Source organism: Vidua chalybeata, chromosome 8 (assembly GCF_026979565.1).
Source record: "Vidua chalybeata isolate OUT-0048 chromosome 8, bVidCha1 merged haplotype, whole genome shotgun sequence".
NCBI lineage: Eukaryota > Metazoa > Chordata > Aves > Passeriformes > Viduidae > Vidua > Vidua chalybeata.
Genome location: NC_071537.1, coordinates 10,280,977 through 10,307,826, shown reverse-complemented (window position 1 = coordinate 10,307,826; position 26,850 = coordinate 10,280,977). Strand labels below are relative to the sequence as shown.

The window sequence follows — 26,850 nt, the reverse complement described above, 5'->3', positions numbered from 1 at the left end:
GCATATCTGAAGTTAATTGTTTTTCAGCCTAAAAATAGAATCTTCAGATTCAGAAAATAGAAAAAATTTACATTTCCATTTTTCTGTCGTAGAAAAAACTGAGTACTCTCACTGCCTAAAGCAAGGAAGTCTGAACTATGACAAAAGTTAATGGGAAAGTAATGGAAGAATTTGGCCTGTCCCTGTAGTTTTGAGACTGCTAACTTCTCTTAGCAGTCTGTACTGTGTCTTGAGCATGCTGCAATTCAGTTATGCAACCTTGGGAAGTTTCTCACTGAATGCACTGTTCCTTTATTAAGACTAATGGGAGTCATGTGTTTGTGTCAGTGGGAAAGCAGACCCTTAAAAATCTTTCTGGTAGATTTGGTGGAAACAGAGCTCACGTTCGTTATTGCTGTTCTGGGCAGTTGGATGTCTCATTAGTGGAATGTTAATGATGTTCAGCGAACTTCATTACTGGACGAGAGGATGTGGTGAAAATAAAAAACTAGTGACTTTTCAATCTTATAATTTCCTGTATTGTTGGATTAATTTCTGCCTGTTGTGTCCTTTCTCCCATCCCCAGTTACTTACACGTTGTATGCCTGGAGTCTGGTGGTTGTGATGCTGGGGGTGCTTCACCCTGCTGTCGGGGCTCTCTGCCCTGAGCCTGTGGCTCCCCTCTCCTGTGAAACTTACAGTAGCAACCATTCAATTTTCTATCCTTCTGCAACCTCAGGCAGGGAGCAGATTATAAATATCCAGCAGGTAGGAGCCAGATTTTAGCCGTGGGACTGTCACTGCAGTATCTTTACTGAGTGCGGAGGGAGCAAACACGGCTTTGCACAGCCCCGCGGGGAAGGTGATGGTGAGACCCACACCATCCCTTCACTGAGCAGATGTTCCTGCACACCCCCACTAACAAAAACAAACCCACCACATCCCCGCCGAGCCGCAGGATGGGCTGGCCCCATGTGAGGCCGAGCCCTTGGCTGGCAGTGGGAATTCGCTTACCCTCGGAAAACGCGGCCTTTCGTTTTATCTCGCTGAGGCAACCGCAGGGGAACAATGGGTTATTAGAGCATTGGAACAACACGGGCTTTGAGTGACCCCCGCGTTACTGTGTTCTGCAGGCGAGGCTAAAAGGAGACATTGGCTGCCCTCAGAGTTAATTTGGCAGCTGCTGCCTGGGGGCCTGGGCTGGCAGTGGGTGTGAGGTGAGGGTGGCCATGAGGGAGGACTTCCCCTCAGGGCCGTCTCTGGGAAAGGGAAAGAAGTAAACACAAAAACAGAGATTTGGCAAAGTTGAAAGTGTTCAGTTTGTTTTCTCTTTCTAGTACAAAATCTGTTTTCCTTCATTCTTCAGCTTTTAAGACAAAACCGTTACATTGGTGGTTTTTGCCACTGACAGTAGAAGTGGCTGGAAGTGGCTGAATGGCAGGTGAAGTGTCCCATCACAAACAGAAAGGTGCTGACCTCCCCAGTTCTACATGGGATGGCACAGGCAGGCTTTCACATCCCATGCAGGCTCCAAAGACTTTGATCTTAAATGTAGCCTATGGAGATGTCATCCTCCCTGAGGGTCATCCCTCCTGAAGCTGTGCACATCGATGAGCAATTAGGTAGATTATGCCACTGATATCTCAGAAATTAGAGTCCCAGAATCACAGAACAGATTGAGTTGGAAGGGATACACAAAAATCAAGTCAAATTTCTTGCAAAGAAACATCCCCCAGAATCACACCATGTGCCTGAGAGCGTTGTCCAAGCACTTCTTGAACTCTGTCAGACTTGGTGCTGTGACCACTGCCCTGGGGAGCTATTCCAGTGCCCAACCACCCTCTTTCTGAAGAAGCTTTTCCTAATGTCTAACTTGCTGTACCAAAAATTGGTTTTTTTCAGGGGAATAAGGATGTAGGGCAATGTTTTAGCCGACAAACAAGGTATGTTCCAGGTATGTACACTGATGGTCTTAAAAAGTGCACTTTTATTGGAAGCGCTCATATTTCAATGCTGGTAAAATACGTAGAGCTGAAGAGTGGACATGAATTTTGAGAAAATCCAGAAGGGGTACAACATTCAGATGTTTGCCAGTAGCAATACTCCTCTTTTGTAAAGCAGAAACCAGTTTTTTAGTTCCTCAGCTTTCACTTACACACATACCCCTAACAACAAAAAGAAGAAACCACCCCTCTTGATCACACTTCACTGTCTTGGGTAGAATTTTCCTGCCTCCAGGGTTGAAAGAGGAGCCCATCCAGTGAGTTATTTGTAGGTCAGTTAGTCTTTTCATTATGAGAAATAACAAGGTGATGAAACTAGTTTTATCTTCTGGACTGGTGTACCTATTGCATGCTGAAATTTTATGTGTATTTTTTAACGTGTTTCTCTCAAAGCACATAATAATAAAGAATTGTGGCATCCCCTTCCTGGGTAGCTATCTACTCAATATGCAAATGTATTCCCAATGCCCTGAGTAGAAGCCTGCTGGAAGCTTCCCAGTCAGTCCTCACTGAACAGTTCCTGCATTGCATCTGAGAGTCCAGAACCAAAGACTTTGCTGTCAGTTTGAAGAAGGCAAAATGGGCTCTCCATGAGGGAGGAAATATTTAATAGTTATGATGTGCACATATTTCTTTTTTTTTTTCCCCTTTCTTATCAGTTGGGGAAAAACAAGTGGTGGCAGCAGCTGTACCATGTGAGCAAGTGTGTCATGAGCCTGCTGGGCAAGGCATAGTGAAGGGCATTATTCCACTGGGAGGTTGGCACTGGCCATGGCCCTCCAGAGTTGCCACAAAGGATTTTCTGTTCGACATCTAACGCAACAAGCACATTCATATGTTTGCAGAGGGTTTCCATGGAAACCGTGTAAACTGTGATGCTGGCAGACAGAGGCAAAGGTTATAGTATTGTAGAGGCCCTTTTGTATTCTTTTTAAATGTTCCAGAGCAGCTATATTTCTTAACTGATAGTCTGAGCCTGTGCAGCAATTTGTTCAGATTTTTGGTTTGGTCTTTTGTTTTTCCTCCTTCCCCCACACCACCCTTGTCTTTTTTGTGGTTGTACTGAGGAGGTCAGATGAGATGCAAGAATAACAATGAAAATGTGGTGGTGGTTTTTTTTTTGGGGTTTTTTTGTTGGTTTTTTTTTTTTTTTTTTTTTTTTTTCTTTTACATGGGATCACTTGAGTGTCATTATTTGAATTGACTTACCTTTCTGTTAGTGGTAATGATGCAATTGGAAATGGAAGAAGAGGGCACGAAAAAAATTCAAGCCGTACTAGTACATTTCTCATTTTTGTTGAATGCTTTTATTGCTCAGGTAGAACTAACTCGGGTCATTGCTCATTGGCACTTGGAGAATTTTGAATGCTGGTCTCCTCTCAGAACAATGAACTTATGCTATTTATAGATACTAGTTTCAACACTGGCTAGCCTTTAGTATGCTATGAGGGTTCATGCTGTTTTTAAATTTAACCTAAGAATTTAAATTTCCAAACATACCTATTGTTTTGTTCATGTTTCAGAAGTATTCCCACCATGGGCACAAACACTACTTATTAAGAAGAAAGAAAATTATTGACTCTTCTATATACAAGTTCCCCTTTGATAGTCCATGTTTGCAAAATTATGCTTCTTCATAACTTCAGCTTAATTATCATGGAAGGTTATTTTAAATGACTGAATCTGTGTCTGGGCTTAGCTGCAGGTCAGAGAGAGGTCCAGGTACTGCTTGTTCACCTGCTGCTCTATGAAAATGAGATCTTACCTGATCACACCATGCATGTATTCATTCCTGACACTTAACCTTTGAACCTATTGCTTACTTTAAGCTAAACTTGGTACAAAGGTAAAAACATCATTTGCTTTTGCTTTACAGAAACTGATATCTGATTAAAGGTGTTGATGCTGAGTAGCATCCTCAGTACTTGAAGTACAAGTTGCTCAGTCCATCTGATTATAGAGCGCTGACTAAAAGTCCAGGTTAAGTGTAGATAATTAACTGAACTTGATCCCAAGTTAATCTTGCAGAATAAAGGATTATTTAAATTCTCAGTTTTAAAGACTAAAACATACTTTCCTGAAAAAGGGGCAGAAACCTTTTAGGTGTATAAAATATTACAATCTTAAATAGACAAGTAACATTAAGGCTTTGTGTTTCTGAACTTGTGAAAGTGCTGTCATAATTACAGAAGGCAGCACTTACTTTTTGTGGATACAAGAATGGAACAGCCAACTTGGAGAACTTATTGTTGTAGGAGACAGTTTCTAACAGAGAATGAATAGGTGGAATGTGCTGTTAGCTCAGGATGGCTGCTGATTTACTTTTGGACAGCCAAGTATGCCCACAACCTGCTGCACCATGCCAGGAGTGGCCAGGAAGGGATAGCTTTGTTTGTTTACTTATTTCTCATGTTTTGCTATTTATATATCAGATATATAATTATTAAAGGCTTCATATCCAGTGCCTCGTGAATGTGGCAGTTAGAAATAACTTAAAAAAATAAACTATCCATTTTAGTCTTCCAGAAACCACTGGTCTCCCAGTCCAGTATCACACAATTACAAACATGTTGAATATGACATGAAAATGAACACAGGATAGATGTAATGAAAACCTCTCTTCAAGTTTCATCCAGCATAATTGTATAATTGCACTCTCTGAGGGATGGGGGTTGTGTGCCAGGTAGGAGTGTTTCTCATTATGAATTCCACTTTCTTGAGTTTGAAGCCAGAAGTCTCAAGAAAAAGTCTGTTCATATAACACAAAACTTTGCATGCTTTCATCACATCATACTGACTGCTTTGCAGTACAAACTTTGATTAGCTTTGATAATTTATCACAGAGAGAGAACATGTACTGATGAGGCAGGCCAAAATCAAAATTCCTTAGCAATTTGCCAGAGAATTAAAAAGAACAAAATTATAAACCTACATCAACCCCCAAATGGTATGTTACATTCTTGTTTCAATGCACGCTGGAAGCATCATTCAGGAATTAAAATAAAAGTAGAAATCCAGCTATCTCCCTGCCCAAAATAATGCAATAAATTAGCAAGTTAGAGGAACACATCTTACAGGAAAAAAAAAATTTAAATACTGCCCAACTCTAAAAGCAGCACCCACTCCTATTCTTCCAGAAACCTTTGAGATCAAACTCCTGAGACCAGATCAGTCCTGCAGATTCCTTTTTTCCTCTTTGGATTAAGAAATGAGTTCCAAAAAAAGGATGTGGTTCCTCCTCATCCCCACTGTGGTTAAGGCAGAGCTCTGGTTGCCCTGCCCTGGGTCAGTGCTGTCCTCCACAGCATTCCAGCACGTCTGTGAGAGCTGTCATGAAGGAGCCCTTGGCAAGCATCTAATCACCTATTATTCAGCACTGTATTAATCAAGTTTTGTGGTATTTTCTGGGCATGTTCTTGCATGGAGATCTTTAATTCTTTGAACAGTGTTCGGTTTTTACAGATGGTTATTAAAAAAACCTCAAAGCACCCAGCACAAAAGTGGGGAAAAAAAAAAAGCTGAAAGACCTAGAAAAGAGGTTACTTACCTTTATTCTTCAAGCAAATGTAATCTCTGTAGCCTCAGACATTTTTTTGTATCATTAATAATTTTCTTATGGTATAAGGTGAAATGCTGTTTACCTAGGATCATTTTCATCAGTTATTCAAATACTGAGGAAAGAAAAAGCATCACCAATGCTCAGAACATAATGTCATTTTTCTAAAAATCACTAAATGACTTTTAAATTTGTTGCTTTTAATTATTATTGTTAGAGTTGAGAGAAGAATTTGCCTCTACATTTTAGGGTCTGAACTTCAGCCTCTGGGAAACATGTCAGATACTTCCACTCAGTATAAACATACACAGGTTTATTTGCAAACAAGCCAATAGCATTTTCAAGCCAGGCTTACTAATGAGCTTTGGAAATTAAAATAAAATTACTCTTAAGTATTCAGTTTTAACTAGAAGACAGATCCATCTAATATATTTGTTGGCTTCAGAATATTCTTGAAATTACAAACAAAAAAAAAAACAGTAGAAGGCAAAATTGAAAGAATTGTTTGGAGAAAGATTTGAGGGAGAGTCTTTAGTGCTGCATGTGACTGATCAAAGGCTGCACGTGCCTTCAAAATTATAACAGAGTCTTTGCAACTGGAATTCTGAGTTAGTGGTGCTGCAGCTCCTTCAAGTCCCTGGTTAGAGGAGAAACCAGGAAGCTTTTCTTCATTCTTCACTTGCATGACAATGCTGTAGTATAAAGTGAATGTCTTCTGAAGCAGTCTGGGGTGAGTAGTTGCTTGTACCACCTTGGCTGCTGGGAAGTTCTGTTCTCAGTACATTGGATCATCTCCTCTTTAGATATGAAATATTCATGCTTCATGCAACTGAGATCAAAAGAGAGGATGGTTTGAATCTCTAGGACAAATGTTCAATGTCAGCTGGTGTTCCATTCTAAGAACAATCACAGATGTGTGCAAGTCCCTATGATTTTGTGTAGCATGCCAGGATACATCCATGCTCTGTAATACCAGAGTAGTTTGCCATGGAGTGTCTTTTATTTTATCCAACTTTCCAGGGTTTACAAGTGATGATGGAGGAGGAGAATTATGGGATAACAGTACATAATTGCTTGCTTGCACTGGAAAATAATAGTAGCCTAATTATGAAATATTTATGTATTCTGCCTTTGACTTTTAAAATACTGCTCTTACTACTGGGCTTGATGCTGACTCACCCTACCCCTCACTGTTTGTCTTACCAAAGCTTTTGTTAGTAAATCTTCAGCACTTGTTCAGATATGTGCTGGCTGCTGCTCTGGGCACATCTGCTTCTCTGTTCAGTGCTGTAGTTAAGTCCAAAGTGACCCTCTGCCATCAGCTGGGCTTGCTTGAAATTCACTGGAATAGTTTTCCATTCCTGAAGGTGTAAATGACCTTTGGCTCTCTAAATTCAATTTCCTTTCCTAATACCATGAGTAAAAGGTGGCAGAGACAAGAAGGAGGTCAAATTCAGGCTAAGTCAATTGAGATTGATGTGCATATTTGTATAGGTTAAACTTTGAATGCATGTGAAACTTTCTGCATATGCTAGTTGGGTAGTTTGTTGGGGGGGTTAATTATTTTCAAGCAAGCTGAAGACAATATTAACCATGTGACTACACACAGAAAAAGTGTTTCTCACTACTGTAAATCCTAGGGATTTCCCTGGGAAGGGATAATTAAAGCAACATGCTGTGAACACAGCTAATAAAGTAGTTGCCTTTTGAACTTTTGAGTAGGTCAGCCAGGTCTTTGTGGCCCTACTCTGCTCTGCTCCACACTTTCCCCTGCTCTCCTCCCCCAGATTATTTTTAACCCTGATGCCTTTGTGTAACCACTGTAGACTCAAGCTTCATGGAGAGATGTGCTTAGCACAATTAGGGAATGGTATTTTCAGAGGTGGGGGAATGAAACATGTGCACTGGGAGGGGCAGGATTGCCTCAAGGCAGCCAGAAAAACATGAAAAATTGTAGCATAAGGTATGTGTAACTTAAATCCTCTGAAGATGATAATTTTGTAAGTATTAGGGATGCAACTATAACCTCCATCAAATTCTGTGTGTTTGTTAACTTCTCCCTTGTTATGTTTTGACAGTCACAAACATTTGTTTGTAAATGGACCAAGGAGGGGGGAAAATGTCTCATATGCTAAAGCAAGACTAATTTTGGTAATGGAGAAAAAAGAAAGTCTTGGAGCCTTGAATGGGGTGAGAAAAGAAACTCTCAGCATTATCTGTGAATAGTGATTTACAGTTTTTTGTCCCTTGTGCCATCTCATGGCTGATATAAGCTGTTAGTCCTATTAACAGAGCTTTCCCTCTACACCTCAATTTGAGCTTGTCTTTTTTAGGTATTTGCTAGAGTAAAGGGATAGCTCTTTTCTCACAATGCCTAAGGTTTTTTCCCTTGTTCATGGCCGGTCAGTGGCAATGTGCCTGCTCTACAGTCAGGCCTGCACTTGGCTGGCATAATTTGTCTCACACTTTCATCAATCCCTAAAATTACTATTTGTAGTAATTATAGTTAAAAACCTTAAGACAACCATAACATTTCCACTAAGCCTCTTCTTATGTGAAATCAATATATGTAGTTGTCTTGTTTTATCTAAAATATTTTGAGTTTTAACTGTACCTATCATAAATCAGCTTTTTGAAATGGTCTTGTTTTCTGTTTAATGTGAGAATGATGTATAAGTCAGAAAAAAGGTTAAAATTCCTTTTTTGAGAGGCTAGCCAGTTAATTTTGACATGGTCAAGCTGATATTATTGTATTCATGTGACTTATGTTATTGTACTTCATATAAAATTTATGGCAGAGTGATTCAGAGATCCCAAGATCAACTGGGGAGAGTTGTACAGGGTGTGGTGCATAATATTAATAAAGATACAATTTGTCCTGCAGACTGTATGATCGAAGACCTGGCACAGTTTCATCTTTTCCTCAAGTTTCCAGTTACAGTTGTCCTACTGAGATTAGCTGTTGGCCAGGTTTCCCAGTGCTCACTTGTGAGTTATGGAGCGCGTTGAGCTGCAATTCCATATGGTCAGTGCATGGTGGTGGTCTTCAATGGGGTCTACTCTGAGCTGTCAGTGGTGCTAAAGGTCAGGATTTGATGTGAAGAGAGAGGAACTCCAGGGGTTTGGGTTATAAAAAGGTTTGGCTTTGTGCTACCATACACAAGATCAGTTGTTGGTGTAAATATTTGTAAAATCCAGCAGTTGCCTCTGTCGATCATCTGGATTGCCCACTATTGCAGCCTCTGACCCTCCAGCAAACCCAGGAGGCAGCTGCTTTGGCCATGGTGTTTCTCAGCATAATCAAACTGCCATAAATCACCAAGGCTTTTCATGTGCCCTGGGATTGATAAGAGGTTTCCTTGCTCTTCGATGTCACACATTGTAACAGTGACCTAGGAGAGTTCCTGCAGGTTGCTTGGAGTAGTCCTTGTTACTCCAAATGGCTCTATCCAGGTTGATGTGAATCAATGGATTTCAAAAAAAGTATTTACATAATAGATTTATTTCTTCTACTCCATAACCTTATGTAGATCTGTATGTAAAGTAGAATTGTTTTCCCCTACATCTGTGCAGGTCAGGGACAGCCAATAAAAAAGTCACCAGAGGAAGCTGGAGACTTTGCAAGAGAGGGAGAGGCAGTGTAGCAAAATATGGAAGGCTGTGACTGCAATCAGCTTTTCCAGTTAAGTTTTCTTTTCACAGAGAAGTTCTTATTTTATACTGTGGAGGAACCCAGGTTTCATGTTTTTCAGGTGACACAGGGACATTGTTCAGGCATTGTCTCTGTGTGTGGGCTATGTGTGTGTGCCTACTTTCACAGCTTAATACGGATAAGTGCTACCAGAATGTAATCTTTTAATTTAGCTCTCTGTTGTCTACTAACTCATGAAATATTTTTAGGTGACTTAAGTACAAGTGATTATGTAGGTAAGCAGGGGTGAGTCTTTAAAAATAAAGTGCTTTTCATTGTCAACCTTGAATTGTTTCACCAACAAACTCTATATCCCCCCTCTGCTACTTTTCTGTAACTAGTTTGGTTGTGTGGCTGGATTTGTTCTGACTTGCATGTTTTGTGTACAGAACATCATAATCTCAAGATGTTCATATTGTCTGCACAATCTTAACAGTTTTCATGTAAAACAAGAAAACATTTCATGGAGCAGAGCAAGGAAACCATTACACTGCTGGCTGCTCAGGTGTCACACGATGCAGCAATGGCAACGTCCCGGTTATGTACTGCCTTTCCTTGGCACAAGACGTTCCACAGTGGGCAGGGTGGACCTTGGATCTGAACTCCCAGGGTTTTGCTCTTGAGACTGGTTTTGTCTTTTATCATACTGACTCTCAAAAAAGGGTGACTGGATAACTTGCTTATCAAGGGTTCCCTCCCTTTTTTTTACATGAAAAGCTCATGCAGCAGTGAAGAAAATAGTTTGGGTCTACAGGGTTAAGCATGCAAGTTCATTTATGAGACTCCACACATGCAAATAGCATTTATGGCCATGTGGTAGAGCATATTGGATACATCAAACCAGCATTCTGGGCTCCGGAAGTTTTTTCCCCACTTGTGCTGAAAAATGTTGGCAGGCTGGGCTGCAAATGTGGAGGTGCAGACTGCACCTGCTACAGGCTGAGTGCATTATAAGGAACATAACAGAGAAAAAACATCACCCCTGCAGTTAAAGGTAAAGCTACAGGCCTCAAATTCTCATGTTCTGTGTCAGCAACCCACTAAGTTCCCACTTCTTGACAATAAAGTGTGTTTGGCTCAGTTCCAGTTTACACTGAGTAAAGTGTGAGTTGCACAGCTTGACTATTTGTGTTGACTTTAACATTGCACAATGTAACTGGGAAAAAAATGCTTTAGATTTAACACGGCAACACAAAACAAGGTTCAAATGCACTCAAGTTCTTATTTCTTAGGAAAAAATATATCTTGCTGCCATACAGTCTCTTTGATGTGGTGTCTGAAAAGAGATGATAATTTTATTAGCTTGTTCTGTTTAAAAGCAGAGGGACTTAAATATGCAGTGCTGGATCAGACTATTTGATTAGTAACCATTTTGGGCTGTAGTAGGACAAATTGTTTATGGCTGCATTGCTACTGGAAGAAATGGTGTTTGACACTACTGTATCATCATTATCTTTATTTCAGAACAAACATTTGTGCAGATGTGCAGTTAACTGGCAGGGTAACTGATACAGCTGAAAATTAATCCATTAAAAAAAAAAAAAACAACATCAAATCAACTTAAAAAAATGCTTACAAGCATTTGCTGGTATGAATCTGAAGATGTGATAGAAGGAAAAAAGATTGAATGGCTGGGCAGGCTTGGAGGAGATATGACTATTTTTAAATGCAAATTAATTAGCATCAGTTTAAGGGTGTAGTTTGGCTTGCGTACTAGTGTAAGGAATTTCTGTAAATTAGTAAAATCAGTTCATAAAATTTTGAACAAATGCTATCTATTTAGTTATTTCCAGTTCCACAAATTGAGTTTAGGAAATACTAGCATCTGAGCACATATCTTACTCACCTGAACAGAGTGTAAAGTAAGAAAATCCCAAATCCATTATAATATTAAAAAAAAAGAAAAGAAAAAAAGAAAATCTTTCAACTCAGATATTTATGGTATTTGATGTCCGCATCAGATGAATTTCAGAATTAATTTAATTTTGAGGTGCTTTCCCAATTTTTTTTTTTCCTTGAAAGAGTTGCAATTATTCATTTCTGTGTCATTACTGAAATATGTAGGAGGGAGGATGAACAGTTAACTTTCTACTGCCGGAAAATAACATTGGTGACCCTCTTCTCAGTCCATATTCTCCTACATATTTCCCCTTCCCTCTGCACCATTCCCCCATATTCCTGAAGTGTGTGTGCTGCTGCCAGCTGACGTACGTAGCTGACGGTGTTTGCTAAAGCCAAGTCTTTGATTCAGACTGGAACCTGTTTCATAGGGAGGCTGGAACTGAGATCAAGAGACACCCAGTTTGCTTCCAACAAGTCTCCTGGCAGACAAGATATTGGAGGGGGGTGGGGGGAGAGAGAGCAGGCTGTTCCTTAAAAACAAGCAGGCGAGAAATCGCAGGAGCAGAACAGCTCAACGTGCTCCTGAGAGGAACTGCTCCGATGCGGGGTAGCCCAGCCCGAGTGCTCAGACCCCAAATCAGTCACAGCAGTTAATGATGCTGTGCACACACTGCTGGCTTGCAGTGCTGGGAACTCTCAGTAAGATGGATTGCACTGCATAGAGAAAATGGAGATGTCTGAAACCAGCCAGAAAAGATCAGCGTAAAAGGTAGGTTAATGTTCTGTTGCTAGGTGATCTAATAATTTGGTCCCTTTTCTGTTATTCTGTCTGATGGTATTTATTTTTATATACATTCAGTACATTATGAAAGATATAAATATATCAATCAGTGCTTTCTGGGGGGTTCTTTCTCAATATAAATTTTCCTCGCATTTGGTTTCCTGCACTTTTTTTTACTTTAGTACTTCTTGTTTCTCTTACCTCATTTTTGAGCTGTTTTTGTGATTTGACATTGAAAATAGTTATTGCAACAAAAGCAACGCAGGAGATTACTTAGATTTTAGAAAGTGTCAGATGGGGATGCTCAGGATGTAATGTTGCAACACAAAATCAACAGTTCCAAGTTCATGGAAAAAAAATGAAGCTTTCATTAAATAAGACTTACTCCTAAGCAGAGAGATAAACAGCTTCCTGACAGAGGGGGTATGTTCTACTTTCTCTCAGTAGCCCAGTTAGGGGTATAAAATTCAGAACAGGATATGGAAGCCAAGCCCATGAGCTATATAAGGCATCAAAGCACCGGAGGACACGACCTGTTTTCTTTTGTATCAGAATTCAGTTCAGCATGAACCAGGAGGGCAGAGCTAGGCCGGGAAATGGTGTTAGATTAACAAGTTACTTGTAGCAAGATCTTGTGAGCCTTTTTGTATTACAGGTCCTTAAAAGTATTTTCGGCAGAGATGAGGATTCTGTGTAACAAAATTTTATCCATTCTGAATTTCAGTTCTTAGTTAGGCCGCTCATTGGAGCAGCTGAACCAAGTGTGGGAAAACTGCTCTTCTTTAATTTGGAATCTCTTTTTAGCGTGTCAGCATGTGCATGTTAGATCAAAATGTGTGCATCAGCAGACCAAGAGTGATGGCTTTCACCAGGATATAATCAAATCTGAATTTATTTTTGATTTCTCTGTGTATGTTTCTCTGTTCTGACCAATCTAGATGTAGTGTCTTGTTGCTATTAGGGTCTCTCATTTAAACCTGTGCCTCAGTCTCTGCTACCACTCTGGAGCATGCATAAAAAATGTTGGCTAGTACTGTTCAGGAAGGTGGTACCTCACTTTCTTTAATTCATAAACAGCATTGGAGGGGGTGGAAGCCAAAAGTACCCTTGCAGCAAAGCAAGTATCTCTAGGTACAAGTATCACACACACACAATTAAAAAAAAAAAAAGTGGGGGAGAGGATCCTCTATCACAATTAATAGATGTTAATATCTGGATTTCCTGTAAATACTTTTGTCTTATTGCTGGTTCTATGCTGAGAAGGAGATACTAATTTTTTGGTCCCCTAAAGCTGACAGCATTTTAAACAAATATCCTCTTTCTTAAAAAAAGAAAAAATTCAGTTGAAGATGCAAATAAATAATAAAAGAATGGTTGATTTGTTTGAAAATTTTCCAGGAAACAGTAGGGGTTATATGAGAGTCAGCCTGGGACCAACAGAGTGGTCATTGAACCAGACCTAATAAGAACAACTGGACCCAACACCCATATTATGTTCAGTAATGGAGGGGTTTTGTACTACAAGGACTTCAGTGTTGTAATCTTAATGGCTAGAGGTAACAAACCAGGCTGAAAGGAAAGAGGAAAAACTAAAGTCCAAGGCAATTAGAAAAATCTCTTTCGTGGATTTTGGGTATTACCAGTCACATTTGTGCCATTTTTACAGATGAATGGGCTTTTCTGTCACTGTAAGAATGAATTGTAAAGTAATGGACTTGAACTAATTATGTCCTATAAGCCTATAATAATAATAACAATACATGTGTTTTGAAGTTCAGACATGCATGTAGTTGATCCAGCCAACTGAGTCGATCAGCAGCTGAGCAAGTCTCCTACTTGGGGTTAACAGTTCAGGTTTTAGGGAAATAAATGGTCAGATAAGACAACTCCAGGAAAGGAGGAAAAGAGCAAGAGTCACAGCTGGTCACCAGTTCAAGCAAGGTTCTTGCTATCTGCATTTCTAGACTGCTTTTAGTTACCTGCAGGTGATGGAAGGTGTCTGTTCTGGCTCAGATGGAGGTTCTTATCCCAACACAGATGGAGAACAGTGAAGGCTGACAGGTCTGGTCTTGAGCTTTTCATGCCTTGTGGCATGTAGCCACTGATCTCACGGTCTTATGTTTTCTCCTGGTGTTTTTTTTTTCTTTTTCTTCTTAAACCTCACCATTTTGGGCAGGGGGAATGGCAAGGTACACATAGGGCGGTGGAGCACAGACATAATACACAGTTACATTTTTAAGGCTATTTTTCCTAAGCTGAGTGGTGGTCAGATCCCTAGACACCACCCCAAGAGTTAATTCTTTAGAAAAACTTAAGCTCCTTTCATACTTCTACCAGATTTTTCCCAAACTCTCACTTCCTTGAAGCAAACCCCGTTTTCTCCCCAGCATCTGCAAACTGATCACACATCCCAGGCTTTCCAGAGGTCAGTCAGCAAATGCTGAATGAACTCCTACTGCACCTGAGCAGCACATGCAAAACTCACCAATGTGTTTCCCCAGCCTCTGGAATGAAGCCATCAGAGTTCATGGAGCTTGTCTCCAGGATGTGAATTATACATCCCAGAACATGGTATGTTCATCCAGCATGCCAGGTACCTCCTGGGAGCTCTGTGTGTGCAGCTGGATAATGTTGCATCCCAGATGAGGTTTTCTTTTTCTCTGTCTTTGTGGGAGAAAAAATGGCAGGAGGAACAAAACCAATTAAACCTGTAGGAACTGTTGTGTTTTATCTCAATCCCAAATTTTATCATAATATGTAATATACAAGAAAGTCATAGACATAGTTGGCTCTTACCTGCTAATGCTTTCCCAGCTCTGTCAGTGGTTTCTGTCTGGAGTTTCATACTTGGTTACAGGGCTGCAGTGCCCCAGGATTTCATCCTTGTGCTGTCCCTTGCACTGTCACCAAAGCCGTTTGGGAATCAGTGTGAGAAACTGGCTGAAAACCAGTTTGCATCCTCCTGCCAGCCTGGGTCATGGTGTGGCTGAGCAGCAGAGGGTGTTAAAAGGACTGAAAGGATTTGCTGCAGGCAGGAGGAGGAGGGCTTGGGCTGCTGAAGCTGGTTTTGACAGGGCTTCCCACTGTTTCACCTGGGAAATATGTGAGATTACAGTGGAGGCAGTTTGGATGCTCCCGTTGGCTCACTGTTGACAGAATACCCCAAAAGGTAAATGCAGTGACACAAACCAGGGATGTGTGAACTGTGCCACAGAGTAAGGACACTTTGATCCACTGATACCAGAATGTCAAACCATGCTGTTGAACACTGCTTGACTTGGGCTTTTTTCCTCTGAAGATGGGAATTTACATACCAAATATTTTTTCATGCAAATATTTTTATATTAAATGTATTATTGACTTTAGATATTTGCATGTTGAAACGTATTTTCATAATACACTTATCTCGTCCTTCAAATCCTGCTTCTCTTTGTTCCTCAAACCTGAGAAAGTGTCCCTCTTCAGTAGCTTTTGAAGAATGGTGTTCCTGAGTGTGCTTTTGAGCCTGATTCTTTGTATGAAAATTCAGGTGTCTGCTTATTTCCTTTTGATCCAGTTCTGTTTGTGTTTACAAATGCTTATCAGTATTTTTAATGAGATTTTTAAGCTTTCTACCAAGACATGAAAGTATTTTTGTTGTTTGTTTGGTTGGGTTTTTTTGTTTTGTTTTTTTTTTTTTCCCTAATGTAAAAGGAGCCTCAGTGAGAATCTTTGCATACAATTGCACACAAAAGGAGAAAAGCTAAAGCTCAGCTGTTTGCCATGGCTGTGGCCTCAATGCTGTGTAAGCCAACATACAACCTCTGCAGTTCCCTCAATGTCTCCAAGTGTTTCGTGAAAGATCACGCACCAGCTGGAGCTCAGTGGAAATTCCCTGGTGGTCTTTAAGTGTCCTGAAGTCTTGTCTTTAAGCTGCAGTTATGAGATGCTTTGAAAATGCTGTAATTGATGAATTTCTTCATTCAAGCTGGGAGATGAGCTCTGAGCAGATATTAAGCAGGCCTTCTCTTCTGGGTGTTTGCTTGAACAGCTCAGGAAGGAGAGCTGTATAAAAACCTTGGGAAGGTGGTAAGTGTAGTGTAAAATTACAGAGGAAAGTTTGTCATAAAATGTACAATGGTCATTTCAAATGTCACTCCTAATTGTGTGCTTTTTGTTTTTTATTTTACCTCAAATAAAGATAATTGTGCACTGTCAGAGAACTTACTAATGTTTTTTAACCATTTTTCTAGAATCTTTCCTAAATTTTCTGTTTGTGATAGTTACTCACTTGTTCTCCTTTCATTTTAGATGATCTGCAGAGATGCAAAGGGACATTAGTTATGTCCAGACTTGGAAGTTCCGTGCACTGCCCTCCTTTGAACGAACATTTTTGCCTGTTTTCCTTTTGTTTCAGGGGAAGCATTCCCTGCACAGTGTTGAAGCATGAGTGCTGATGGCAGCCAGGTGGTGATCACTACTCCTCCCCCCGCCACGATGCCTCACAAAGAGCGGTACTTCGATCGCATCAATGAGAATGACCCGGAGTACATCCGGGAGAGAAACATGTCCCCTGACCTCAGACAGGACTTCAATATGATGGAGCAGAGGAAGAGGGTCACCCAGATACTGCAGAGCCCTGTGAGTGCCACTAATGGGGAGTAAAAAGGAAAGGGTGTTATAAAAAAAAAAATCTGTGTCATAGCTAGAATATCTCTGGACCATCTTCTAAGAAAAGCCACTAAACAGATTATCCAGCATTTTGTTGGTGTGGTGTTTTGTGCATGGTGCATGGTGGACATGCAGCCTTTTATTGTGTTGTTTTTTCTCCTGATACTTCTATATTCTTATGGTTCATTGCATTGTTACAGAAAGATGTGGCTGGCTGCAGGGTTCCTAATTAAAACTTAGGGAGGAGGAAGAGAGTGAAGGAGTCACTGGTCAAATAGGAACAAATTAGGGCATTACGTGGTGTTCTGCTTTCTGGGCTTGAATATTAATCTATCATTTGCATCAAGAATGTTTTAATTAACATTTATAATTGGGTTAAGTTTATTTAAAAGCTTGACTATGTTCATTTTATGTCCTTGAGGGTGATCATACCCCTACTTAGCCATATGAGTGCTCATCTACTGGTTGTGTAAATTCAGTACTTGTGTAGACTACATATAAAACTATTCAATCCATTGAACCACGTTTGTAGTAGTTTTAATTTATATTTTAATACCTATATTCTTTGAGTTTAACCTGATGAATACATTGGAAAGTAATGCTGTTGCCTTGAGTATTTGGAAGCCATAGGGAGTGAGTAAGGCCTGTGGAATGATCCTTTAGGGGTATCCATGTGTAATGTGACTATTGAGGATAATGGGACTGGGAAGGGGCTAAGCAGCTTTACAGATCTTTCTATCTTCAGCTCCTTTGTAAATTGGGGTGCTTCTGTAATTTTTTTTGAAGCTTTTCCATATGTAAAGAGATTGCAAACAGCTGTTAGTAATCACCCTATTATAGTCATCCATGAATAACAGGATTGTTTGCTAAAGTGTTGTCGTGCAGTGTCTCTTGGGTCTGTGTGTTGCTTTGAGTATAACGTGAACCTGTTGATTAAGGAATTTATTATTTTTCAAGTCAATTTGTGCAAGCTGGGGTTTGCAACCAGGCTCTTTTATAAGGAAAATACTCTAAAGAGGTACTGCATAATGTTTTAATCATGATAATTTTATGTTAAATACCGAATTGTAAAATGTGATCAGTCTACTCATTCCTGTTAAAATACTCACATTATGAGTAGCCAGGACTCACAGAACGACTAAATCTTTAGTCTAACAGAAAAAAATAAGTTGGAGAGATCATTTGGTTTTGTATGTGGGGGTGGTTTTTTTGTCCTTTTGATGGCAGTTTTGACCCTGATGAGTGTAATTATTTCATTAACGTTTTGGGGCATTTTTTGCCAAGTCTGCCAGATGTAATTAATGTCCCTTTGGTGCAGCTTCTGTGGTGGTTTTTTTAGTAGATGCAATGTCAGCATGCAGATTTTAGGAAGGAGTGTGAAGAGGGGCATGAACCCCTGAGTTTAGGCTGCTGTTTTAACAGAAGGTTGTGGGACAGAGAGTTGCTGGGCTGCTGTCAGTGTCCTGCTGCAAGAGAAGCTGAGCCAGCACTTTTTGGAAAGTTTTTGACTGTTCATAGCTGCCAATAAGTTGCAAGTTTTTGTTGTGTAAGGGAACAGTTGTCCAAATAAGCCAGGGGCCTGCTGCCTGCTTGGCTTAGAGAGAAATGGGAACATGGGAGCTGAGTGTGGGATCAGGCATGAAGAGGAGTTGTTTGAGCTCCCACTTCCCCTCAAGTATCTCCTTTTATCCTCCCTTTTCCTGATACAGAAAACTTAGAGGAACTCTGCTGTGATTTCTCACGCAAGGAAGTGAAAGTATTTTTGTACAGTATCCGTGAGCAAATGTCCATCGAGCGAATTTCATCATTTATTTAGGGTGGAAGATATAGTGCTTTCTCCAGGCTCCAGCTGCTGAGTGCCATACTGTTCTGGGACTCAGGACTGAAAACATTTACCTTGTTCTCTTGAATTTAGAATTCATCACACAATGGCCAGAAAGTATTGTTCTTGTTACCAGTCTGTGTAACACAGGTTCAGGATTGAACTGATGAGCATTGCCCATAGTGGTTTTGTTCTATAGCTGCAGAATTACATTGTGTTAAATATTTTCATGGAACTTCATTGCTCTTGTGGATTATTCCACTTGACAGAAAGAATATAGTTGTAAGGTGTTTAGAAGAAGAGAAATTATGAGACACAGTTTAAGGGAGAGCTTGCTTTGCTGGTAAATCTTCACCCAGTCTCACATATATAAATGCATTTAGATCAAAGAAATAGTCAGTGACTCCTCTTCTAGCAAGTATTAGTAAATGTGAAGTGTATCTAGTGAAGATAGTAACTGTCTTAAAAGTACACAGGCATGTTATGGTGGTGATGAGGTGACCTTTGAACATGCACTTTCTGTGAGCAGAGGTGCAAAACTAAAGGGTTAATCAGTGTCGCATAGTAGGATGCTTAGGTACTAATTTAATCTGGTTTTATTAACAAGCTTTTTCTTATTTCTTTCAAGTAGGAAAATCTAAATTCTTTAGCAAGAAAATTAATTAGAGACTATATTTCAGGAACCACAGTATATTTTACTCAGTGCATGTTGTCGTAAGGGATACAGGCCTGACCAGACATCTTCAAACATCAAGCTGCTGCATCTCTCTGATGTACTGTTTGGTGCCCATACTAGTGTGCAGTCTGACTACTCCTCTCTGATGTGCAATTTCCCTTTCCTAAATTAAATAATTTAAAAGCTACTGAAAAGCTATTTCCATTACCTCTGATGTTTGCTAATGTCTTGGACTCTGTTCATATTAAACCTTAAACAAATCATAGTTGTTTTCTGACCATTGCTCAGGGAGAATGTCCTGACATTATCAGTGAGTTCTCAGATGTGTTTGCCTAATACTGCATGTAGCCCCTGAGCATCTGATATCTGGAGAATCTGATAAACTGAACATGTTTGCTCTTCTGTGTCTGTTAGAAAGGTGGAAAGAAATTAAAATCAGCTGGGCCTGAGCAGCCTGATAGCATCCAGAAGTACTGCTGGCCAATCTCAACATAAATCCATTTAGGCTTATAGTAGTAATGTCTTCAGTTTCAGAGGATTCAGGTAGTATGTTGTTATTTTGAAAGAAAGGCACTACATTTATGCAGTGGACTAGTTTTATTGCTTATTGGGCCCAAGATACTTTCCCTGTAATATATCCAAAATTTGAAAAGATGGATTGGTTGTTTGGTTTTTTTTTATATTTTCCAACTTAACTCTGCAATTAAAAACACTTTTGTCTGTATGCTAAACAGTCATATGTTGCTTGTTACACAGAGTAACTGTGTTTTTCACAGAGCAAAAATATATTTGCTATACCATCAAACTCCTTATTTCACTTATGGTATACAAGTCCTTCTGGCCTTTATTTCTTTCTAGCATTTCTCTGATTCTGTCACCACAGCAACCAGAAACTCTTAAAACACTTAAAAAAAAATGGCAGTGGTTGTGCAGTTATGGTGTTAATGAAAACTGAACAGCCAGTTCAGCACTGAGGAGCTGAGTGAACATACAGATGAGAAGATCCCCACAGCCATCATGAAGCAGGGGAGGTATTGGATGTTTATGCAGGCAGGCAGCAGTGTCACACTGCTTCCAGTGCAGTGAGACCATGTGAAACTCTTATCCACCCAGCAGAAAAGCTAACTACAGGCTTCAGCTAGCAGGACAGTGTGTGTAACCTAACAGGAAATTAGGATCAGGGCTTAGGCTGCACTGAGGAGTGCCTTCCACCCCTTTATATTGGTGTATTGGAAGGAAAGCTACAGGTGAGGGTGGAAATGGGAGAGGAAGCATTCCTGTACAAAAGATGTGCTTCATTATTTTTACTAATATAAGAAGAAGTTGTGTCTGAAGCGATGAGTGGAACAGCTGTTTTATGTAAGCATAAAAATGCCCGGTTATTGGAATTTAAATGTGCAGTTTATGTTTTTAATTTACCAGTGAAGTTTTGTGTGGCTTCTTGAGACCCATTGGATGTGCACTGGCTATTTTTACATATAAAACACAGCTATTTGGAGTGCGGGGTTTTTTTTTTTTTTTCTTGAGTTGAGCTCTGTGTTGGCAGGATCCCATCAGGCTTTACTTTAATGCTGGATCTAGAGAGTGTCCACCAACCCACCAATCTGGAGAGTGTCCACCAACCCTGACTCTGCAGGTTATTCAGGGCCACTCTGGCTTGGTACTGCCATTGCAGGAAGGCTCAGGTGAAACTATCCAGACTGCAAAATTTTGGGAGGTTATACTGAGGTTAAAAATGTACAGTAGTGCCTCCCTTCCTGCCTTGCTATGCACACACCCCCCTGCCTCCCACACTAGCAGTCTTACCCAAAAAAAAGTGGGGAGATAACTATACAGCTTAGCAACTCTTCTATTCAGAGGTCTGCCTTAGTATGCAGTATGCAGGCAGATTTTTCTCCTCAAAAACAAGCAATCCCACCCACACTTGAATTTTTTTCCTGGATATGTTATTTTCAAACCATCAGGACAGAGATGAAGGATGATTTAATTTATTTTTTTCCCCAGCTTTTGTAGTTGTTTAGCTTACTTTATATTGTATTGAGTGAACATCCAGTATTTTTGCAATACCACTCCCTTTTGGGGCAGTTTATTTTCTTTAAAATATCAAAGTCCTTTCAGTTCCTCATATGTTTTGGCTTTTACTGCTCTTTTTCTCAGAAGTTCAAAAGCCTTTCACATCCTTCAGAAGCCTCACCCTTTGACCACAAAGGACTCACAACCTTTTGCATCACCTGAGGACCTCCTCACTGGGCAGTCCTCTCACCTTGCAGCTCCCTGCTCTGGCTTTTGTCTTCTCTGACATCTTCCCAATATCCTGCTGGGAAGTGATGACTCTCTTCCTACTGCAAGAGCTTATTTAGTTGCATGCTTTCATCATACAACCTGTGCAGCATTTTGTTCACCCAAAGGCAAGAGCTCAACTTGACACATCATTGAAGACATACTATAAAATGTCCCTTAAAGATCCACTGTGCACTGTGACAACATTTTAAGTGAGAGGGAGTTTGTGGTCAGGGTAACATTGTCTCAAATCAAGGCCATCCACTAGGTCTCTGTGAGGACCCAAGAAATCCCACTGCCTAGCTATCATTCATTTCTGTAGCTGTGATGGAGCACTGGAAATTCACACCAACACCCTGCACCACAAATGCACATCATGAGAATTTCCCTTCTTTCTTACTATAAAACTGGGGTCCCTTCACTCCACCCTATTTCCATATTGCCCCTTTCCACTTAGTTTGAACTGTGTTTTTTTCTCATTAGATATAAATGCAAACAGATACATGTTGAACAATACCTGGGAAACCTTGGCAATCCATGACTGGTGACTTTTCTCCTTGGCTGCAGGAGCATGTGCATCCAGAACACCCTGCAAGAGCTCTGCCATCCCTCCTCGTGCATCCTCACCATATGTGCTCCCACCCTTCCAAGTCCTGCACTTATTGAAAAACCCAGTTAATTATGCTCAGAAATGTGTGAGACCCCTGACAAGCTGAAATTTGATTTTGTCTAGCATTTTACATTTCATTGTACATTCCATTTCCATTCATTACATTTCATTTACATTCCATTTAGCAAGATGTATGGTATGGCTTTACTCCACAAGAGAACACGAGGGAAGGACCCAGACCCCCATGCAGAGCAGCAGCTGTGTGAGTGGCTAGCTCTGGGTTGCTGGGGATGGGCTTGGCAAAGGAGTTCAGTGCTTCAGGTTTGGCTGTAATCATGGGGTATCTCCAGGCTGCTTATCATAAGAGTGAACACTCTGCTGTAGCTCATGGAGGAAAGCCAGTGTGCACCAGGTTAGAGGAGCTGGAAAAACTGGCACAGGCTGAGCTCTGTGTGGGGAGCGCCTTGCTGTCAGCCCAGTCACTAAATCCAGCCCAGGTACCCTCATCCTTCAGTGCAAGTGAAGAGATTATTGTAACTTTAGCTAATTCCCCATACTTATTGCCAAGCCTACTTTTTGTCTTAACACAGAAGCCCCATCCCCCTTGTTCTCTTTCACAGCATTGACAAACACTTTTTGTGACTCTTATCTTCTCCCCGCCAGCTTCGCTCCCTGGCGGTTTTTTTGTGGCCAGCTCCACCCTTTTCCACTGAGGGCACTGGCTGTTTGTATCTAAACTTCAGTCTTGAAAGAGCCTGTTAGGAGCTGTGTTGGCTGTTTCAGTGAAGGTCTTCCTCTCACGGGCAGCTGTGTTTACAGCACAGGAACCAAAATTAACGTCTCTTCACTCTCGAGGACAAAATACCAGTTAAGTTTTGAAACTTTTCTTCACTGGTGGAGATTTGGCTTAGAGACTCTGTGTGGGTAGGTTAAGATGCCCTTTTTAAAAATGGATTTAAGATATTAGAAACGCTGATCAAAACGGGCAAAAGTGAAAAAGGTTGAATGGGTTTTTGTCGCTTTTAGTCTGACAGCAATGCTGCTGTGAAAGGTAGGAACCTCACATACCTTTTTTAGCTACTTTCCTGTAGAATGATGTGAAACTGATTAGTCATTACTGTTATTAGTCCTAATATGAGTATGTGCTTTCCCCTCTTAAAGGTTTGCAGTGGTGTGGAGTATTTGTAGATTACTTGTATACCATTATTATTTGCTTGTTATTTTATTTCTACTTTTGATTGGATACATGTAGAAATCAGTGGTCAACAAAAAAGAAACAGCATAGATAATCAAAATACTTATAAGCCTGTGTACTTCTTAACATCCTTAGAGAGCTGCCTAGCCAAGATGAAGAGACTAATACCAAGTTTTTTAGTAACATCATTATTCTGCACTATGTATGTGTGTATCCATGTAAAATAGGTTATTCTAGCAAGTTGATTATTCTAGTTCTTCCTGCATATATTGACTGAAAAATACTCGTTGTCAACTGGTACATGCAAATGTTGCTTTGATTCTTAAAAACCCAAATTTACACTGTCAGCTCACAGTTAGACTGTACTTCTGAAAGAAAATGGAAGTAAATGAGTCAGAACTGAGCTTGTTAACTTCACTCTTGACTTTCAGAGAACTTTTGCAGATCTAAGTTGAAAGATTTTTCCATCTAAACTGCCTGAGTCTATGATGTGTATTTGGAAGATGATTGCAAATTGATATTAGAAAGACCTTGACCTAACCATCCTACTAATGACTCCATCAAGAAAAGCTCTGTCTGTTCTGCAGGCTGTGCAGTACCACGTAAGGCTGTCTAGGCTGGTGTAAAAAAAAGCTGACTGCAGTTTTGGAAAGAGTGGAATTCTGGAAACAGTTTTAGGAACAGGCTGAGGCTGCCCTGTTCATTTTTACTGGTGAGTGGTGGGGAAATTCATGTTTCAGAGCAAGGTGGTGGAGTGGCACTCAGAAGGTGGATGGGATAGAAGCAGAGCAGCATCCTGCATTCTACCAAGGTCAGGCTACTCACTTGGGCGTCTAAAGTAAAAGCCCTCCTCAGTATCTTTCTGGTTGTGCACCTTGTCTGAAATGTCACTGTACCTCCTTCCCAGTAACTGTCATGGGCCCAGCTCTCATACCATGGGATATTTCCTATCAGACCTTCAGTCTGATGCTTGAAGTGCTGTTTCAGCACAAACAAGGGGGACACAGGTGCTGGGCTGGGCAGGTGAGGTCCCTGAAGACAGAAGGATACTTGTGCAAACAGGAAATGATTCCCAGCTGTGGAGGGATGGGTTAGCCAGGCCACATCCTTGCTGTGTGCAGGCACAGGCAGGTGTCCGAGTCCAGCTGTGTGGGCAGGATCATGGGCAGCCAAGAAGTTCTGTGCTGCTCACTTTGGGATTTGTACCCTACTGTAAAAAGTCACTGCTCTTAGTGTCTCATGTCTAAAGTTGTCATGGTTTCAAACAAACAAACAAAACAATGCACATGTACCAAAGAGCCTACTAAATCCCTGAAACTTTCTCTTGATTGAGCAATGCTGAGCATGCAGCTGAATAACATCATTTTTCATTCATCTGACAGTACAGTTTTTCCTTTGTCAGCATTTTCTTGTCAAATACTACATCTGAAATTACCTTTCTGCTTGAGAAATATCTGCTTTGTGCCAGAGCAGCACATTTGTAGTCTCTTTGAAAGCAACTCTCTCCAGTATGACTTACTTGTATGACTTTTGCTTGATCACTTGTGGGCAGTGTAATGCCACACATATATAAATATATTACAATCTCATGAATTAAAACAAAACCAAACCACTTGGTCTCCAAGCTCTAGTTAGGTTTTAGAAGCAGGCTGCTGTTGTTCTAGTCAGATCCCAGAATCAGACCCCTGCAAGCTAGTGGTTTTACAGAACTCAGTCTTGTACAGTGAAATAAATATCCAATAAATATAATTAATTTAATGGCTCTTATTAAAGGTAAATTGTTGACCACAAGAAGGTGGTGCCCTTCATAGGACCTGCTGGGATTACCAGAAATGGAAGAAGGTTGTGTTAGCACATGTGGGGTGGTTACCTAAGGATATACAGTTCCAAGTTTCAGAGGTCTGTAGCAGTGAATGAAATGTAGTGAAATATTCATAGATATCCATGTGGCAGGCTGAAGGCTGCTAGAAAACATCATTATGCACTGGCATGTGGATAAATTGCTTACCTGATTTTATGCACTTCATCCATATTCTCACCTGCTTTACAGCTCATTCCAAACCCCCACATTTTCTACTTTCCTGGCTCTTACCTATCTTCTCTTATTTCTAAAACTGTTTTTAAGGGAAGCTGCTTGTTTGGTTTAACAAAGCTGTTGATAGAACACTAAATCCTCATTTCTAGTAGTCTCAGCAAACGTGTAACATACTACTGCTAGCATTAAGGTGCAAAATTAAGCTCAGAAGAATGAAAATAACATGACCAAAAAGCAGGAGAATTAAAAATACAATATGCAATAAACTAAAAAATCTTTCTGTCAGAAATTTCCCAAAATATATTACATTACCTTTTTTCCTGCTATGTACTTATACAGGTTAAAAAAACCTCCAGAAGTCTGACTATGACTAATAAGGGGTTACTATTAATGTTTTCACAGATCTTTTTTATACTCCTTGTTGAATTAAAGGAGGAGTAATCTAATATGATGCAGAGAGCTGGGCAGCCTGGTCCAGTACTCTGCTACACTTGATCTAAAGTTCTTCCTCATGTTGAGCTGGAACTTTGCACTTTTCATTTTATGGCCATTGCTCCCTGTCCTCCACTTCTTTTCTCCCAGTTAGGTTTCTTTCCTCTCTCGATTCTGTGTTTTTTCTTTCCTTTTCCTCCTCTGCTCCTTTCTCCTGCTGCATAGACCTTACCAACAGAAGCCACAAAAGAGAAAAATCTGACTTTGCCTCTGCATCTTCAGGTTGGTGAGAGGTTCTTCAGCTGTTTGGGGCATACCATGTGAATATTCTGGTCTACACTGAGAGATCTGTGCAACAGATCCACTCAGAGTCAGTCAGTGGGAATTTTTAGAGGACTTACAGAAATCTGGCTAGTCTCGGGTACAGACATGATCCTGACAAAATTATTCTAAGGAGAGCACAGATATCTGAAAAGTCAGTAATTAGTAGTCATGGAGACTCAACTGTCCAGCCGAGGAGGCTGTATCAAGTAGAGTCTTGAGGATGTCTTTTTGGGGTTCAGTAGCACTCTCTCTTACTAATCAAAACCTGTTGGTGAACAGACCCAAGGGATTGGTGGATTTTGCCCAACAGAGTGGGTGTTTTGAAGGACTGAATTAAAATTCAGTGAAGAAATTACATTTGTCATACAGAACTGTTTTCTTTCTTTAACTGAGAGCAAGTGCTCTGCCAAGGAAGGTAAACTGAAAGGAGCAATTACTTACAGGGAATAGTCTGGAGTTATAATAGGAGCCAGCTGCGTGGTAAAGACACCAAATGTCTTTTTGGAAGGAACCAGGAGGACTGTTCACAATGCACCTCAGCTTGTGTTGTGTGCAGCTGTGGGTACTGCAAGTTTGAGGAAAAGCTGCAAGATGCTGCCAAGAAGTAATGAGAGGGCTAGGAAATGTGACCTGTAAGTTTGAAGGAACAGAATTTATTTAGTCTAGGAATGTCAGGACTGCAGTGGTCCTAGGACAGGGGTTTGTTGTAGATAGGGAATAATCTGTTTATCATCTCAAAGGAAAAGGCTTTATCCACAATGCATAGTATATTAAATTTGATACTATGAAAACTTTTTCATTATCTATTCTGCAAGAGTTTATCTCTTGGGCTTGCAGTCACTTTATTCAGAAAAAGAAGGAAGGGTTTTTTCCTTTGGGGAAGAAAAAATAGAGAAGAGATAGCATTTCCTTCTAGTTTTTGCATGTCTGTGATATTACTTGAGCATGGATGAGCTCCAGTTTTCCAGTTGTTT

At 40.4% G+C, this 26,850-nt stretch overlaps 1 protein-coding gene across 3 annotated transcripts in view; it reads left to right on the top strand.

Moving 5' to 3' along the window:
* The window catches only part of ADD3 (adducin 3), a 91,860-nt gene that overhangs the window by 51,182 nt on the left and 13,828 nt on the right, over nt 1–26,850 (top strand). For 2 of the 3 annotated variants that reach the window (XM_053949163.1, XM_053949165.1), the window contains exon 3: nt 16,249–16,472. In XM_053949163.1, the coding sequence (XP_053805138.1) occupies nt 16,278–16,472 (195 nt within the window). In that variant the 5' untranslated portion in view covers nt 16,249–16,277. Of the gene's footprint in view, nt 1–11,726; nt 11,841–16,248; nt 16,473–26,850 lie in introns of those variants that run through there. The other variant, XM_053949164.1, reaches the window with a different exon arrangement.